Source organism: Gossypium arboreum, chromosome 11, assembly GCF_025698485.1.
Source record: "Gossypium arboreum isolate Shixiya-1 chromosome 11, ASM2569848v2, whole genome shotgun sequence".
NCBI lineage: Eukaryota > Viridiplantae > Streptophyta > Magnoliopsida > Malvales > Malvaceae > Gossypium > Gossypium arboreum.
In genome coordinates, this window is record NC_069080.1 from 126,520,553 (window position 1) to 126,539,055 (window position 18,503).

At 30.5% G+C, this 18,503-nt stretch overlaps 1 protein-coding gene across 2 annotated transcripts; it reads right to left on the reverse strand.

Moving 5' to 3' along the window:
- Positions 1–2,296: 2,296 nt before the first annotated feature.
- On the reverse strand, positions 2,297–8,014 carry LOC128284231 (disease resistance protein RPV1-like). 2 transcript variants are annotated; one of them, XM_053022096.1, is made up of 4 exons: positions 7,004–8,014; positions 5,789–6,101; positions 3,877–3,991; positions 2,297–2,538 (listed from the first exon to the last, which is right to left on the reverse strand). In XM_053022096.1, the coding sequence occupies exons 1-2, from the start codon at positions 7,550–7,552 to the stop codon at positions 5,856–5,858; spliced, it is 795 nt and encodes a 264-aa protein (XP_052878056.1). In that variant the 5' UTR covers positions 7,553–8,014; the 3' UTR covers positions 2,297–2,538; positions 3,877–3,991; positions 5,789–5,855. The 2 variants fall into 2 exon arrangements, with proteins under 2 accessions (XP_052878056.1, XP_052878055.1); XM_053022095.1 differs by having other exon boundaries at positions 3,877–4,020.
- Between the last annotated feature and the right edge of the window lie 10,489 nt (positions 8,015–18,503).

The window sequence follows — 18,503 nt, forward strand, 5'->3', positions numbered from 1 at the left end:
AACTTTTAGAAGAGAATAGTGGGTTATGTTTTTAAAATCAAAAGCCGATTGAAGAAGCTTCATATGCGAAAGAATTGACATCTGTAGATGTTGTTGAGTTTAAGAATTTAGTTGGAAGGTGAACATGCTGATAAGCGCTCTGGCCACTCTCATGACTTTTTTGGAGTAGCTTCTGATGATTTTGAATTATCGAATTTTGATTTAGATGGCATTGCATGCTAGCAAACAATTAGAGGCAACTCTTGAAGCTACACTAGTCGAGAAGGAATTCATAGAAGATGAATATTAAAGAAACTGGTTAATTGCAAATCAGAGATCAGATGACGGATATTTTTACTAAATTGTTCACGTTAGTAGTTTTGAGTTTCTTAAGAATAAACTTAGCGTCTGCAGCACTTGAGTTAGGAGGAGAATGTTAGTATCTCAAGGCTGTAACTATTTTTAAAATAATAAGACTAAGTCTTATGAGGATTTGTTAGCTTGTTAGTAGAAGTAGGAGTTGTTAGCTTGTTAGTAGAAGTAGGAGTTGTTAGCTTGTTAGTAGCAATTTGAATTTATTTCTTGTTGAGGTTGTTACTTGGGACTTGTATATAAGGGTTGTTTTGTTAATCAATTAAATCATCCCTTCATTTCATCTTTAGTTCTATATTTCATTTAAGTCTTTGCTAAACCAACAGTTTCTGCCATAAAAAGACTCAGAACATTCTTTGCATGAAACATACTTTGACATATTTCGGCCAAGTGCCTACTCTTCCATTCCGTCACACCATTTTATTGTGGAGTGTTAGCACATGTGAATTGATGGCATATCTGACATTCTTGAATGAAACCTAAAAACTCATTTGAGATGTACTCTCCCTTGTCACCAATGTGTAGACAACAGACTCTTTTAACAACCTCTACTTCCACAACCCCTTTAAACTCTTTGAACTTTGAAAGATCCTCAAATTTTTCTTCATTAAATAACTGGAACAATCATCAATGAAGGTCACCATGTACTTCATCCACTCATGAAGGCTTGTTTAACATGCCTAAACACGTTAAGTGGATTAACTCTAATAGTTCTTTCACTTTAAATTTGAACTCTTCATACAACAATTGATGTGATTTTCTATATTGACAACCTACATATATTGTGTTTTTTCTCACTTCAAGTTTTGGGAGTCCTTTGAACATTGATCTCATCGCCATCACATCTATCTTAGAACAACTGATGTGACTTAGTTGCATGAGTCACAAGTCTATCGTCTTATTATTTCTTGTCTTGTCAACATATACAGTTTCTGTGGACATCACATAGACTGACTTTAATCTCTGTCCTTTCATTATTAGCTCTTTTATATTCTCAATATTGTGGTATACTTTCACATCTTATGGACCAAACAAAACAACATGACCTGTAGATGTTAGTTGTGCTACTGAAACAAGATTTTTTTCTCATACCTAGCAAATGGTAGACATTTTGAAGTGCTACCTTGATCTTATTATGTTGAGGGGAAACTATTGTGTTACTAACATGTGTTATTGGTAACTTAGAAGTTAGAGCTTCGCATAATTCCTTTTAGAGAATAACTTGGTGAACATATCCTAAGCTTCCTTTAGGATTTTAGCATCACATATGTGTTCAAACACATCTTCTTAAATGGTTGTCTTTAAGGCGAACATTGTTTTACCAGCTTTTATTTTCCATTTTCCTAGTGTGCCACTTGCAACCTCAACTTTTGGTTGCATCACTTCACTACCATTAACAACCTCTCATAAGTCTTGTCCTTGCATACAAGACATTATGCAAGTTGACCATGTATTATAATTGTTATTAAGATTATTCATTTGTTAACAACTTGTGGGTCTGTCATCTTGTCAACAAATGTCTCACAATTAAATATTAGAATAGTTAAAGTAGTTCACGAACAATGCATCAGGTAGGTTCCTAGTAAAAAGAGATAGGTCACAACGAACACTCTTAAGTACCAGCCGTTTCCTTAACCAGAACCTTTCTTAGACATGCAATTCCACACTACCACATTTCCTTCCAACAACTAAACAACTAAAGATAATCTTCAAGTAGCTATGAAAGTATATTTTCTAATATGCACGATAGCCCACGACATCACTAAATTAATATTTACCTACACCTCTCAATACTCCAAAATAAGAAAAAGAAGATGAATTTAAAGAAGCCAAATAGAAAATGTAACACCCCTTACCTGTATCCGTCACCGGAATAGGGTACGAGATATTAACAAATTATAATACATACTATTAAATAAAACTGAGACAAAAATATGACGTGCAATTTGATCATGAATCATTATAACATATGCCATTAACAATACAAGCCAATTTCAAAGGCTTCGTACAAAATGATTAGTTTGATACTATAATTAACATTTTAAACCTAGGCAATTATGACACGTAACAAAATAACTAAGTCTACTATACATGCCATAATTCAAAATGTTGAGTTCAAATACCAAAAGTATTGATAGTGCGAGCGGATCTTCAACGATCTCTAACTCCTGAGCTAGCCGGATGACACTATAAGACAAAAGAGAGAAAAGAAAGTAAGCTTATAGCTTAGTAAGTAAGTATATAAATAACAAATAAAGAATCTAATATGTTTACAACATAACTCAATTATATCATATATGTTTATTTGAATTTTATTATTTACTTCAATTTGATCAAGCTGTCCCTCCCGCGTCATGATCACTAAATAAATCATAACTCGAGTTACGAAACTCGAAATTCAAATCCGTAAATTTACCTGAATCTAGACTCATAAAAATTCTTACTATTTTTTTTTCTAGAATTTTTGGTTCAGCCAATTAGTATAGTTTATTAGTTAAAATTTCCTCTGTTACACAGCTCGACTGATCTGACCTCTGTTCACTACGAATTGAATTTCTCCCAGTACACAATTCAAATGACCATGAAATCTGTTTCAAAACTAGACTCAATAAGGAATTTATGCATATAAACTATATTTCTTAATTTGTTTTTTACAATTTTTAATGATTTTTCAAAGTTGGAACAGGGGATCACATAGTTATTCTGAGCAAGTCACACACAATTATAAATATCTCAAAATATAGAATTCCTTTACTTGCTCTGTTTCTTTTATATGAAAATAGACTCATTAAGCTTTAATTTCACATCTGATTTAGCCTCTAATTAAATTCCTACTATTTTTGGTGATTTTTAAAAATCATGTCACTGCTACTGTCCCAAAACAGTTTTAGTGCTAATTCACTCTTTCACACTTTCTTTGTATTAACCTCATTTTAACTTATATATATCACAAATCATTTTCACCACTTTTCATACATCACAAGTATAGGCCCATGATTACAATGTCACCACAAACCCATCCCGTTGAACAATTCGGATCAATTCTCGATACTTGATGGTTTCAGCACACAGCCCCACCTTCACATTTCATTTAATTTGGCTCTCTTGTACACATGGAGAACACCTAATACCACCCATGCGACCTAGCCAATTTATCTCGTAGCTCTCTTGTCTACATGGTGTCCTTCACTTGGAATCACACATGCGACCTAGCTACATTTATCTCTCCCGTAGCTCTCTTGTCTACATGGGATACATCCCGTATCACACATGTGACCTAGCCACTACATAGTATCTCGTAGCTTTCTTGTACACATGATGTGCACTCAGCACCATACATGTGACCTAGCTACGCTCTATCTATTTTATTTGATCTTTCCGAATGTTCAACCGGATTTCTCTCTCTATTACTATTTCCATTCTTCCAATAGTCGATTTATGCTTCAACATCAGTTAATATATATATAATAGGCTGAAATATAAGAATGTAAATGAAATTAACGTATTATTTACATACAAACTTACCTCGGTGCAAAATATGGGAATTTTGCAATTTACTCCAAAACTTTTTCCTTCCCCCGTTCGAGATCGATTCCACGCCTTTCTTGATTATGAAGCTTGAAAGTTGAAGAAACCCTAGCTATGGAGGAGAGCAAATTTCGGCAGCAACTAGTGAAGGTGATGACCAATTTTTGTGTTATTTTTCCCATTTTATTTCATTTAATATACAAATGACCAAAATGCCCTTACTACTAAACTTTCCAAAAATTCCCTCCATGTCCAACTTTTTTCCATAACTTAGGAATTGGTCAAATTGCTATTTAAGACCTCCTAATTAATATCTCAAAGAAATTTCATACTAAAAACTTTTAAAACACGAGTTTTGCAATTTATTCGGTTTAGTCCCTAATCTCAACTTAAGCGCTCAATGCATAGAATTTCATGATGAAATTTTCACGAAATCATGAAATCATATCATAAACCTCAAAATAATTATAAAATAATTATTTCTATCTCGGATTTGTGGTCACGAAACCACTATTCCGATTAGGCCCTAATTCGGGTTGTCACAGAAAATCCAATATTTGGTTGGTGCAAATAAGTTTTATAACATAGGTCATTATATAGACCAAAAGTCTCCCTTCCTTTGTTTTTTCTAAGCAATGTTGGATATGGTCCTTATATAGACTCATAATCCCTTTTCTTTTTGTTCCTAATTAATATGAGATTCATTGCCCTACTAACAAAATACTTAAAGGATAAACTTAGTACTGAAGAACTAAAGACATTGGCTAAACTTTGTACAACAATAAACACTAACAAAACATATTTTTCAATAAATTGATGTTGATATTCAACATATTGCATTGCCAACATGACTTTATAATGATTTAGTTTATAACAAGTTTAAATCCCTTATACTAATACACAAAGTAAATTATTTAAATTTACTTATTATAATTAACTTATATACATAGTAAGCTTGTGCATTGCAAAGATAAAAAGTTATTATATATAATAAAATGTTTGAAACAGTTTTAAAATATAAAGAGCCCAATAATTAAAACTATCAAATCAAAATTTTAATAGAAAAATTACTCTATGTACATCAAAATAGTAAGATATGTTAATAAAATTAAATATTTTAATTTGGAAGGATGTGGTCAACCACTTTTAATAATTTTTAGTTGACCTTATATAGATAGATATATGATAAAGAAATTAAATGATAGCTAATAAATTAAGTATTAGGATATTCAAATTTAACTTGCTCAATAACTCAAGCTCAAACATTAAGTTTTTTTACAAACATAGTCCTAATATATTAATGTTACAACTCCTTTTTTTAATGAAAAATAACTTAAACACTAGTTATATTGGAAATGGTCTTTTTCCTAAGTTATTATGAAAACATAACAAACATGTAGAGGAAACTTTATAGAGAATCAATAAATGACAATGGAATTAGTTTCAAAAATGCTTACATCAATCTACAAAACATCATAGACAACGAGGTATATATATATATGGTTAGAGGTGTGATCCAAATTCATGTTAAAATAAATATAGTGGCAAGGTAGGGGAATCTGTGAGGGCGAAGGTCGAGGGTCGAAGTGGAATCCGTATAAAAGTTTACTTCCTCTATTTGATGTTGATTAGAATAAGGTATTTTAACCTTACTGCATTACGTCTATTTGACTTTGATTAGAATATGATTTTATAAACATATAATAGACGTAGTCTATACTCCTCTCGTGTATTATTTGAATTCGACATAGTAAATTTTCTTCTCCTCTTCTCGAAGTTTTTTTCCCCAAAAGAGTTTCCATGTAAAATATGTGTATTTTATTTTTCTTCTTTTCTTTGCGATTCATTGCAATTATATCGATGTTCAATTCTAACATATATAAAGAAAGAAAGAAAGTAAAATGAGTACCTGTTTTCCCTCCCAGAGTTGTTTGACATTGCTATCTCTCATATCAAGATCAACTAGGTTCCTTGGATCAAAACTGGTTAGGTAAAGTTTTCAAAGGGTATCCCTCCCAATAAAGGTACCTTAACTCATTTGGAAGTGATAAAAGCCCTTGAGGTAGGAGGATTTTGGGTTTCATTTGAACCCTTCCAAACGTAGAAGGAAGATAGAACTTGAGGAATTTAAGTTTTCGCATCTTCACAAAGGCTTCTGCTTTTAATTCCAATTTTGGAATTCTAGACATGTCAAGTAGCATGCCTTTGAGTGTTTTTGTCCCCTAAAATCAATAGCAGTATGCCAGAATAAGGTGCCAAGAAAAATGCAAAATAAGAATTATGTTATTCAAATTCAAGATAATTGTGAGATAGTATATGTATCCAATAACATTTTAACAAGTATCCTAACAAATGTGACATTTCACTCTCGACTCAATTGTCGAATCCGAAGCATGATGGCATAGTACATTGTCGGAGCAACGCATACTATCTCTATCTGAGAATAGGGTTGAATTCTCGAAGGCATCAGATTCAGCAGATATTTCCAAGAAATTTGCAAGTCGCTATTAGACTTAGATCAGAGTGAAATCTCCTAATCCTTCCCCGTAGGTCTGACTAGCTATGCGCTTATAAATTAATTTAAGTAAATTTTTAATAAAAGAGATTTTTTAACCCAAATAAAAAAATCAAAATTTTCAATTTGACCCAAATATGAATTATACAATTCGAGTTATTCGAAAATTTGAATAAGAAAAGGCAAAATTATGTCATTTTCATAAATATTTATCTTTTCTAAAGTTAAAAGTCAAAAGGTAGAACTACGTTGTTTTGATAAATGTTTACTCACTAAATGCAAAATCATTATATTGTTTATGTAGTTAAATAATTTATATTTCGTCTATTAGTAAAAATAATGTGTCTATATGAATCAACATTGAGTATAAATAATAGGATTCTTAACTCGACTCTATTTGACTTAAAATTTTTTGACTTAACTTGATTTGATTCGAAAAAAATTTAAATTAAGTTCAGTTGTTAAAATATGATTCATCAACTTGACTAATTAAAAATTTTTTACTCGATTCGACTCGACTCAATCAAATACTCACCCTATTTGTCATGCTAAAAAAAAAAAAAGAAGAGCAAGAGTAACGTAAGTGAAGGAAATGAATAAGGCTCTTACACTGTTTTCTATTAGCACGTCATAGATGTCATCAGGAATCCACAGCCTACTGCGTCTTTCAGGCTCTGAAGGTGATTCGTTGTAAACGATATCCCAACCCATCTGTTGCAATAAATCATGCATTTTTATCTCATTTTCTGAAACATATATAAGAGATTTATCAATGAGGTTCTCAATTCTTGAATATGCAGAAAGATAACAAGCTTCCATAATCCTTGTTACAAAGTCTCGATCCTCCCCTTTAAAGAAACAAGCAATGTCAAGAAACATTTCTTTCTCTTCACATTCTAGTCCATCAAAACTCCATTTCAACAGTTTTTGAATGTCCGGCTTAGGAACTTGCTTTAGTTTCTTTGCTTCACTTTCCTGGTAGCTTTGTGTCTTGCCACAAAGAGAGGATCCGATAACTTTAATAGCTAAAGGGTTTCCATTAGCAAAACTTAAAACCATCTGTGATAGCTTCAACTGATGAAATTCTGTGGGATGATTGCTTTTGAAGGCACGTTGACAAAAGAGCTTAATAGATTCATCGTCATCTAATTCCTCCATTTCATAAATGAGATCAATGCCATACTGGATAAGCACTTGTTTATCCCTAGTTGTAACGATGACTCGACTTCCAGGGCCGAGTCGATTGTTTTCCTCCGAATAAATACTCGAGTTGGCTTAACTTTGACACATCATCACAAACTACCAAAACCTTCTTTGAAGCTTCTCGCTGTCTACAAAAGTGTCGATATTCTTTCGACACAAATCTTTATACAGATGACTTACGAAACCATCACGAGTATCCTCTCCTCTGAAGCTAATAAAAACATCGTATGTCCTTGTTTTGATCATATCAGCAGCAGCAGCTGAAGAAAAAGAAGATGTTGAAGCAAGCATATTGGTGTTCCACCGGATTTGATGAGAGATTTTTGGATTATGAGTAAAGCTATTTTAAGTGAATTGGCCTTGCATTTGCTTCTCTCTTTTAGAGACTTGTAGGCTGAGTACTACTTTAAACTGCAAAAGCGTGAAACTTGTAGGCTGAGTATTACTTTAAAAGTTTAAACTGCAAAAGCTTGTGGGACATTCACATTGAAAATAATTGTATGACTTCTCCACCAAATTCACGCCCTGTTTGGTCAATTCAATGGGCCCACCATAAACAACGTGAAATGCCTACTCTTCGCTCTCTAAGGAAAAAAATTTTATACAATTTTTTTAAATTTTATATCATTTTTTTATTTCAAAAGATATTTAAAAATAAAATTAATTAAAAATAAAGTTAAAAGTTTAATTCAAAAGTTTAAAAATATATAGGTATAATGATTTATTTAACCTCTAACTTTATAAAAAAGTCATTTTAGTTTCTTATTTATTTTTTCATCTCTTTTAATCCTTAAATTTATAATATTTGTCAAATCACTTCAATATTTACAGATGTGATATACATATAGATTATCACGCAGATATTACATTTAGGAATTAATTAAATTTTAAAATTAAAATTTTAAAATATTTTTATTTTTAAAAAATAATTAATTGTTTATGTGGCATACATGGACTATCACATGGATCTTGTCACATTAGCATAATTAACAAATGCTAATTTTTTCATCTATTTTGAGTGATTTAAAAATAATGTAAGTTTAAGAGTTAAAATAAATGAAAAAGTAAATAAAAATTAAAATGATTTTTTAAAATTGAAAGGCTAAATAAATTATTATACCAAATATATATTTTTTGATTAATGAATTAATTTATTTCATAATAATTTTATTTTAATATCTCACCTCTTTAATTTTATTCCTAATTTTGCCCCTGTTAGTTTTATTTAAACATTATATTTTTATTTTGGGTTCAACCAGATTTGATGAAAGATTTTTACATCTTTTGAAAATGAAGATTAGGTTTATATTTGGTTGTTTTTTAGAAAGTTACCCATATTTCCCCTCTTTTTTTTTTAAATTACAAGACGAGAGTAACACCCTAACGTGATTACTGTGACTCGAATCTAAATTATATTTGAAGCGATGAACACCTTAACTATCAAACCATCATTTGGGGTTCGATACTACTTTATCCTATACATTAACTACAAAAGCTTATAGCTTTAGTTTAGCGTGAGAGATCTCTATAGATTAAAAAATATATTTTAGCATTTCATTTTTTTTTGCTTTTAAATTTGTATTCTTTTTTAAATCACTCCAAAATAAATAAAAAGTTAATATTTTTTTAACTTTGTTGATATGACATGCATATGGTGACACGTTAGTATTTAATTAATTTTTAAAATTTTTAAAATAAAAATATTATAATAATTTTTAAAATTATTAAAATTATTTAAAATATATATTAAAATTAATTAAATATTGACATGTCATTCACATTACAATTCATGTAGATTCTACGTCAGCATAGTTGACAAACATTAATTTTTTTATCTATTTTAGAATAATTTAATAAAAAATTCAAATTCAATGACAATCCACATCGAAAATAATTATACATCTCTTTCTATGCTTCCTATTTGAACAAACATTTTTAACGCTAGTATGAAAACCCATTTTCTATAACTGCAACAGTAACTCTTCTTCTCTCACTCATATTTACTGTCACTTCCCACTACTCTTCCCATTACTCTTCTTCCACCTTCTCTGGCTATTTTACCAAATTAGCCCAAAAAATTTTAATATTTATAAAAATAGCCCAATTTCAAAAATAATCACCAAAATGACCTAAAATGAACAGCAAAATGGGGTTTTGGTCTGTCAATGGCCGGCATCAACTCGCATTTTGCACCCATGATTGCCTGATGATTGTGTCAGGCTTTAAAATTTTGATTTTTTTAGTTTTGGCCTGTCAATGACTAGCACCAAGGTATTTTTTTTAAAATCATATCATACTGGTATACAAAAATATCAGTATTTAAAAAAAAATTGGTGCTGGCCTGTCAATAGCCGGCACAAGTATTTAAAAAAAATTCAATTTTTTTTGGTGTTGGCCTATCAATGGCCGGCACCAGAATACGAGTTTTAAAAAAAAAATTGGTGCTTGTCGAAACTATTTTTTTTAGAGAAAAACGAGAATCGACTTTTTAAAACAAAAATATGGAGTCGCCACCAATCTCTCGGTTTAGGTGTGATTGGGCCACCTACTAAATTGTTTTGTTTCATTAAAAATAATTTTGGTTCACGTAAAATAAAAAACAAATGGATTCGGGAGTCGGTTACGCATGAGGAAGGGTGAACACCTTCATTACGCCCAAAAATTGGTACCAAATTGATTCGATGCTATCCTTATATCAAAGATTTGAAGAAAAAAAATCTTTCAAAGCATGATTCTTTAAAATGTGTGAATAGTTCAAGTTAACTGTCAAAGTTCTATCTTTTCAAAGATATGCAGCATCATACCCGGCACGATTGGATACGATCCTTTATACCTTCAAAAATATGATTGATTTTTGACTTTCAAAAACTAGTACACTAAAATTATAAAAGGTTATCCAAATATTTTAGTTCACCGAAAAAATCATACCCAGCACGATTGAGCACGATTTCTCGAATTCCCAAATATTGGATATTGCCTTATTTCAGAATTTTTGAATAATAAGGAAAATTGAAAATTAGCTCAAAACACGTTTATTTGTTTTAAAATAGGTAGAACACTTAATGCATTGTATCAAAACATTTGCATAGAAAAGGATTAATGAACAAGAAATAATATGATACAATAAGCCTCAATTTAATAAATCCAACAATTATGTACAACTATTCTAAGTAAAATATAACCAAATTCTTAATCATGAATAGAGAGCAATTGATAAAACAGTGACTAAATAATATACCACAACAATAAATGTAAAACAACCCACAAAACATGTACAAAATAAAGCGGAAATTAGCAAAAGATGTAGTATAAGACAATTTTATAATAATTATGAATTAATGAACACATAATATACATACTATATGAGTAGATTAATTTGCATAAAAACTAGGAATATATAATTATTGAAATAAGTATTAAAACATTTGAATAGAATAACATGCAAAATATTTTAAACACAAGCTCATTTAAAATTAACAATATACATGATAGTTTATATAAAATATAAAAGAATAATAAAATACATGATAATAAATTTACAAAACATGCATATGTACATAGAAATAATTATTTGTAAAAAATAGCATGAGATTAATAGTATATAATAATTATGTATGCAAAAACTATAGGTATAACATGTATGAATTGAGTGACGCTTATAAATCAAGCATATGTTTTAATATATGTATGTATGTGTAAAAGAATTTTGAAATAGGCAATGTATAAAATAATTTTATATGAAATAAATTAATTTTGGATTAATAATACGTATTGATGATATATGCACAAAAATAATAAGATATGGAAGTTCGTAAAATAAGTAAATTGTACAACTTAAATATAGTCCTTAAAAGAAATAAATTATACACATAAATAACTTGATTTCTGGCCAGCACCAAAAGTTTTTTTTAAAAACTCGTATTTTGGTGCCAGCCATTAATAGGCCAGCATCAAAATTTTTTAAAAAAAAACCTCGTATTCTGGTGCCGGCCATTGATAGGCCAGCACTAAAAAAAAATTGAAATTTTTTTAATACTAGTGTCGGCCATTGACAGGCCAGTACCAAAAAAAATTAATTTTTTTTAAATACTGGTGCCGACCATTGACAGGCCAGCACAATTTTTTTTAAAAAAACTCGTATTCTTGTGCCGGCCATTGATAGGCCAGCAACAAATTTTTTTTTAAAAAAACTCGTATTCTGGTGCCGGCTATTGACAGGCCAACACAAAAAAAATTTGAATTTTTTTTAAATACTGGTGCCGGCCATTGACTGGTCAGCACCAAAAAAATTTAAATTTTTTTTAATACTGGTGCCGGCCATTGATAGGCTAGCACAAAAGAAAAATTGAATTTTTTTTAAATACTGGTGCTGGCAATTGACTGGCCTGCCAATGACCGGCACCAAGTAAAAAAAAATCAGATTTTTTTTTTTATTCTTGCTTGTCAATGGCCGGCACCAAAATACGAATTTTTAAAAAAATTTGGTGCTGGCCTGTCAATGGCCAGCACTAGAATACGAGTTTTTTTAAAAAAATGAAGTTGAAATGAAATAAAATTAAAATGAAATGAAAATGAAAAGAAATGAAAAAAAAAGTTTGACAAGACTAATCTGCAGGATAGGCCTGCATCACCTAAGTATAGGCCTGACAATGGTTTGGCAATAGTCGACTTCAGCTTGCTTTTTAAAAATCTAAGTGACCTCTAAATGACTTTTATCAAGCCTGATAAATGTGGTGTCAGGCCTAAAAAAAACCCCAAAAAAAATTAGAAAATATGAAAATATGAAAAAAATTAACGAATTTTAAATTTAAATTGACAAAAATAAAATTTTAAAAATTTAAAAATAGATGAAAAAATGTAAATACCCGATATTAAGACCACTTCTAATTAATTGAATAAAATATAAAATGAATTGAAAAAATAATATGAAAAAATAATATTAAATGAATTGAAAAAATAATATGAAAAATAGTATAAAAACTAAAATGAAAAATAATATGAAAAGAAAATAATAATATGAAAAAATAATATGAAATGAATTGAAAAAAAAAGAAATGAAATAATTGAAATTAAATTAAATTAAATTAAATTAAAAAAAAGGTTGACAAGACTCATCTATGTGCCTGTGTCAGGCCTGTGTCACAAGCCAAATTGGCCGCCATTTCATACTTTTTTTTTTTCATTTCATATTTTTTTTTTAATTTTGCCCTTGAAGCCAAATGGTCCTCCATTGTAAATAGGCTATTTCGACGACCATCAACGATCACCGACGACCACCGAGCACCTCCAGACCTCTCCGACAATCACTGTTCACCGCCGACGACCGCCGATCACTCTACCAATCGGTTCAAACCACAACTTAGTTGCGGAATAAACACCATTACACCAAAGATAATGTTTATCTGCATTGGTCAACTCGATTAACAATCTATGGCGCAAATAATCATCCAACTCTTAATGGCATAACCTTTAGGGTGGACATGATAGTATATAATTCAACTTCGTTAAAACATGACAGTATATAATTCAACCCCGAAATTCGGTTGTACACTACAAAAACTCTCATCTACAATCCACTACAAAAAACTCATTTGATGATATACTACAAAACACTCTCATTTTGATGGCTCTCTCAATTTTTTTGTTCTCATTTTGTTTACACTATCAGAACCCAAACCACCCAAATTTTTTTTTTTAAAAACTTGTATTCTGGTGCTGGCCATTGACAGGCCCACACTAAAAAATTTTAAATTTTTTTAAAAATCTTGGTGTCGGCCATTGACAAAGCCAAAGACTAAATTTTATTTTAAAAGTCGATTCTAGTGCTTAAGAATTGAAAGCCAAGACCAAATTTTTTTTTAAAAACTCGATTCAGTGCCGACTATTGACAGGCTAACACCAAAAAAATTTGATTTTTTTTTTAAATACTGGTGCCGGCATTGACAGGCCAGCACCAAAATTTTTTTTTAAATACTGGTATTTTTGTATACTAGTATGATACGATTTTTTTAAAAAAATACCTTAGTGCCGGCCATTGACAGGCCAAAACTAAAAAAATTAATTTTTTAAAGCTTGACACAATCATCAAGCAATCATGGGTGCAAAATACGAGTTGGTGCCGGCCATTGACAGGCCAAAATCTCATTCTACTGTTCATTTCAAGTTATTTTAGTGATTGTTTTTGAACCTGGGTCATTTTTATAAATATTAAAATTTTTTGGACCAATTTAGTAAAATAGGCACCTTCTCTTCTTCCCCATAGAGGCCACAGTCCACCGTCTGGCACTCCACATGCACCACTTACTACGCCACATTGGATCCTCGCAACGCCGTCAGCAGTGCTTGTGGGTATGGAGATCTTGTCAAGGCTGGTTATGGTATGGCAATTGTGGGTTTAAGTGAGGCTTTGTTTCAACGTGGATAGATCTGCGGTGCTTATTTCGATTTAAGGTGTATGGACGACTTGCAGAGTTGTATACCCAGAATATCTATCATTGTCACCGCCACTAATTTTTGTGCTCCAAATTATGGGTTCACGGTGGAAGGTGGTGGGCATTGTAATCCTCCGAACAAACACTTTGTACTTCCAATTGAAACTTTTGAAAAGATTGCTATTTGGAAAGCTAGTAACATGTCTATCCAATATCGAAGGTATTCAAATATGGGTTTCTTACATTGTTGGATTTGTTGGGAGAAAACATCTTAAATTTTTTCAATTTTCTCTTCAATCATTCTCCCTTTTGTTGTTTTTTTTTTTCTCCCGGTCGCTTTTCTCCTAAATTTTAATCGTCAAACCTTAGAGCAATTGTTCAACAAAGACCCTGAAAATTTCAATCGTCCTCCAACCCTTTTCCCTAAAATTCTCAATTAATCCCAATTTACTCCTTTCTTCTTTTTTTCTGCCCACACCGTCCGTTTTTCCTCAAAAATTAAGACCTTTCATGTTAGTTGGTTACTGTTGTTATTTTTTAAAATTTTAGTGAATAAGTTGAGAGTATTGTAACTATTTTATTATTTTATCCAAGTTAGTGAGAATTGGTATAATTTACCATTCTTTTTAACTCAATACATTCCTCCTACCTAAGGTTTCTTCTTTTCACATCCTCTCCTATTTCACACGCAAATAAAATATTTGAAATCATCTTCTTTATACTTTGTTTAAATCTAAATTCGATATATATATATATATATAATCAACTTTCTAAAACCATCTCAACCACCAGAACACAACTACCTTTTTGGAGAAAATAATTGTTTTAAACATGTTCCATTTTTTGGTAAATCAACTATTTCTTTTTCTCTAATGAATTTGAAGATTGTGATGAAATGAGGTGCAAACGAAATTGATGAGATCCAATGAGTAAAATTAAATCTTAAAGTTTACTAAAAAAATTGAGAGAGTTTAAGTAAAAATATAAGTTTAAAAAATGAGTTTAAACAAAAAATAAAGTTTATTTTTTAAATGGGCTTAATTCGACCCGATTTGCCTAATTTTTTTTCATATACCTCTGCATTTAGCATTCGATAAACCTCATATAATAAATGTCCTAGCTCTATTGTATCTTTTATTTTATTTCTTCTAGAACAATCACAAAGACTTTTTTAATCATAGATGTCCTACCAGAAATTCAATGCGTAATTTTAGCATTTAATGTGTATTATTGAATAATCTCATTATTCAATTATTCAACCATTTCATTTTATCAAGTTCAATGTTAGCTAGATTAGTCAACATTTATATGTTTTGATGCAACAACAATATGTTATTTGTAACAAGTAGTTTTGTTGGTTGGTTAATTGCTCATATTTTATTAATGAAATGGGTTGGGTTGGTATTAGTTTGGATATAACAAAATAATTTTGTTTACTATTATTTTGTTGTTATTTTACTGTCATTTTACTACTATTGTTGTTATTGTTTGGATATTATATAACTTTTATTTTATTATTAATTTTGCTACTATTTTAGAGGCATTTACTTGCTACTTTGTAATTAATTTAATGTTATTTAACTATAAAATATTTATTTTAATATTTTTAGTGTTTTAATATATTATATTTTTAATTTTATTTTCATATAAAAATTTAATACAAACAAACCGAGCTGAACTTGATTCTAGCATTTTTATCTGACGGGCTTAAATAAAATTTTAAACTTATTTTTTAAACTAAATCTAGAAAATGAGTCTAAAATTTTGCAACACTTTCTCCTCACCCACAATCAATACTTAAAACTGCATTAAAAAAGATTAAGCTGAAAAACTAGAAGCATTAATGTAGGGCTTAAGACATAGCACAGAAGTTTAAATATATCCATGAGGCAGATTTTTGAATGATTTAATGAGATTATTTGAATATTTATCACGTTGGGATTAAACTTTTGATACTTTTTCATAACTCTTTTGTTGAGAAATTCATTCTCAACCTCCTGTTTCCGGTAAAAATTTTCCCTGCCTTTCCATTTAAGAGGGAATTTTATATGATGCCTACAACATGTTGAACTAACCCAAGAAAACTCAAGAAATCCATCCATTAAAAAGAGCAGAATCTACAAACCCATTTAAAAAATGCGTATTATATATAAGTATGTGTGTGTAGAGAGAGAGAGAGAGAGAGAGATGGCCATATTTTACCAGTTGAAGCTCTTTTTGTTCTTTGCCTTACAACCCCAACAATACCTGGTTCAGTCAATTATATACACGTATTACATAGTAGAATCTTCTTTCAAAATCAAAACTAATAGTGTGACAAACGAAAAAACAAATCATATATTATATATATATCAAAGATTTAAAGAATTTAAGAGAAAAAAAAATAAACATGGATGATATTGGACAAAACATGTCAGCGAACAACCATATAAATATAAATAAATAAATATTTATATATAAAATAAAATATAAATTGAATAATTTATATTTAAATTATCAGATATCGAGTTTTACTAGATGTTGAGGCTTATTTTACACAATTTTCTTAAGACAGATTCGGCCGCTCCTCCAATATTTGAAGAAACGTTGGTCAACTGTTTCCCAGGATACAACAACACGATGATTGAAGTGGTAGCACATCTGTAGTGATCAACGAACAAATATTGTTTTTTTTTAATCACAGAAACATTGAAAAATGTAAAGAGAAAAAGAGAAGAATTTTGAGGAGCAAAATAAACTTGGCGTGAGAAAGTGTAATTTTGAAAAAAATTCTGAAGAAGTCTTAGTCTTTTATAGGCATTCAACATGGATGATACAAAATCTGCATTAAGGAGCAATTAAATTCATTTGATTAAAATCAAATCAAATTGATTGGAATCAAATAAAATCAGGATATGTCTCCTTTTTAATCAGATTTTATATATTTGTTAAGAAAAATAAATCTCGTGTTGAGCTAAAATATTTATAGACCCATTTTGGGCCCTACCAGTTTGGACATTTTGTAGTGTCCATGCCGTGCAGGTGCACCCCATCAGGCCCTACACGCGAGACAAAATTTCAAACTTAATCATTCAATTATTTTCAAGTGATTTCTCATATATATATATATATATATATACACATCTCACACTTGGTATTTAACCAATGTAGAATCTAAGTTTTTCTTTTCCTCCACCAATTAAGAATATGCATCAAAATTTCTAAAAATTACAATTTTTCCAAACATACGAGACTATCAAATTTATGTACAAAACAACTATGATTCTTTCTGCGCCGTAGAATGCTAATGGTAAGAACATGCATGCATGCGTGGTCAATCATTTCAATCATTTAAAGAATTTAGTTTCTTATGTAACGTATGTATGTATATAAGCATACCTGCGTGAGGCTAAGAGGATTGAGAAATATGTTTAAGAAGATATTTGGGAAGAGAGAATGAGAAGAGAGAAGGCTTATTTATAATGGTGGGTAAAGCAGTCAAAGCTTGAAATTTGGGTAAGCAAATAGAATGGAAACAAAAATTCGGTATTAAAGAATAAAATAAAATAAAACAATATATACTTTTTGACTAAAGGATGAAATTCTGATTCCTCCCTTATGTGGCCATCACAGCACATTGGTGATGACTCAATTGGATAATAATCCCTAGTAGCAGAGTGAGTTGCAGGAAGAGAAGGTTGGTTGCCTCATGACCCAAAAAAAAAAAAAAAATTAGTGATGAAGATGCGATGGGTGTGAAACCCCTTGATTTTCATTTACAGTCAAAATCATGGCACTTAGTGTTTTTTATTTTCAGATTGGGTGCTGTCTGTTTTAACCATGCTGCTGCTTGTTTGCTTCTTTTCTGTGTTTAAGCTTTTTAATCTGCGCTACTTGGATCCTCGTTGGACATGCTGTTTTGGACTGTGTTTGCTTTCTCTTTGAAATTTGAATATATCGATAAGTCAGAATTTTGAAAGATAACTTTGATTTAATGAGATCATCTGAATGTTCATCACTTGGAAGGTTGACATTAAACTTTGATACCTTTTTCATAATCCTTTTGTTGAGAAATTCATTCTTTTGAGACATGTAACCTCCTGTTTGTTTCCCTTTTCATTTCTCATACCACTTTGATTAATGATCTTTTGAATACATTTTGATTACCACATTTTTTATAACTCTCACAAGAAGAAATGTTTGCTGCATTGCATTCATTATGAAGTTAAAATGGAGATTGACAAGTTTTGAAAGACTTCTTGCTTCTGCTCTTCTCCTGCTAAAGGATACTGAGGCAACATTCGAGGGATCAAAATTGAAGAATGAATTCGACCATAAGGGCAAAATCTCGATTGATCGCTTCACTGATAAGAATGATGATATTTCTTATGAGATGGGGTAAGATGGTGATTTTGGGCTGCTCTTAATTAGACTTTGGTTTGGGAAGACGAGATATTTTGACAAAAGGCAATCGGTCAGCAGATTAAGAACTACTT

What these genes read in the sequence shown, in the direction of transcription:
- LOC128284231 (XM_053022096.1), bottom strand. Translation starts at nt 7,552, where the DNA reads ATGGAGGAATTAGATGACGATGAATCTATTAAGCTCTTTTGTCAACGT. An exon ending in ACGTGCTAATAGAAAACAGT is followed by an intron (nt 6,102 to 7,003) that starts GTAAGAGCCTTA and finishes TATTGATTTTAG; the next exon opens with GGGACAAAAACACTCAAAGG.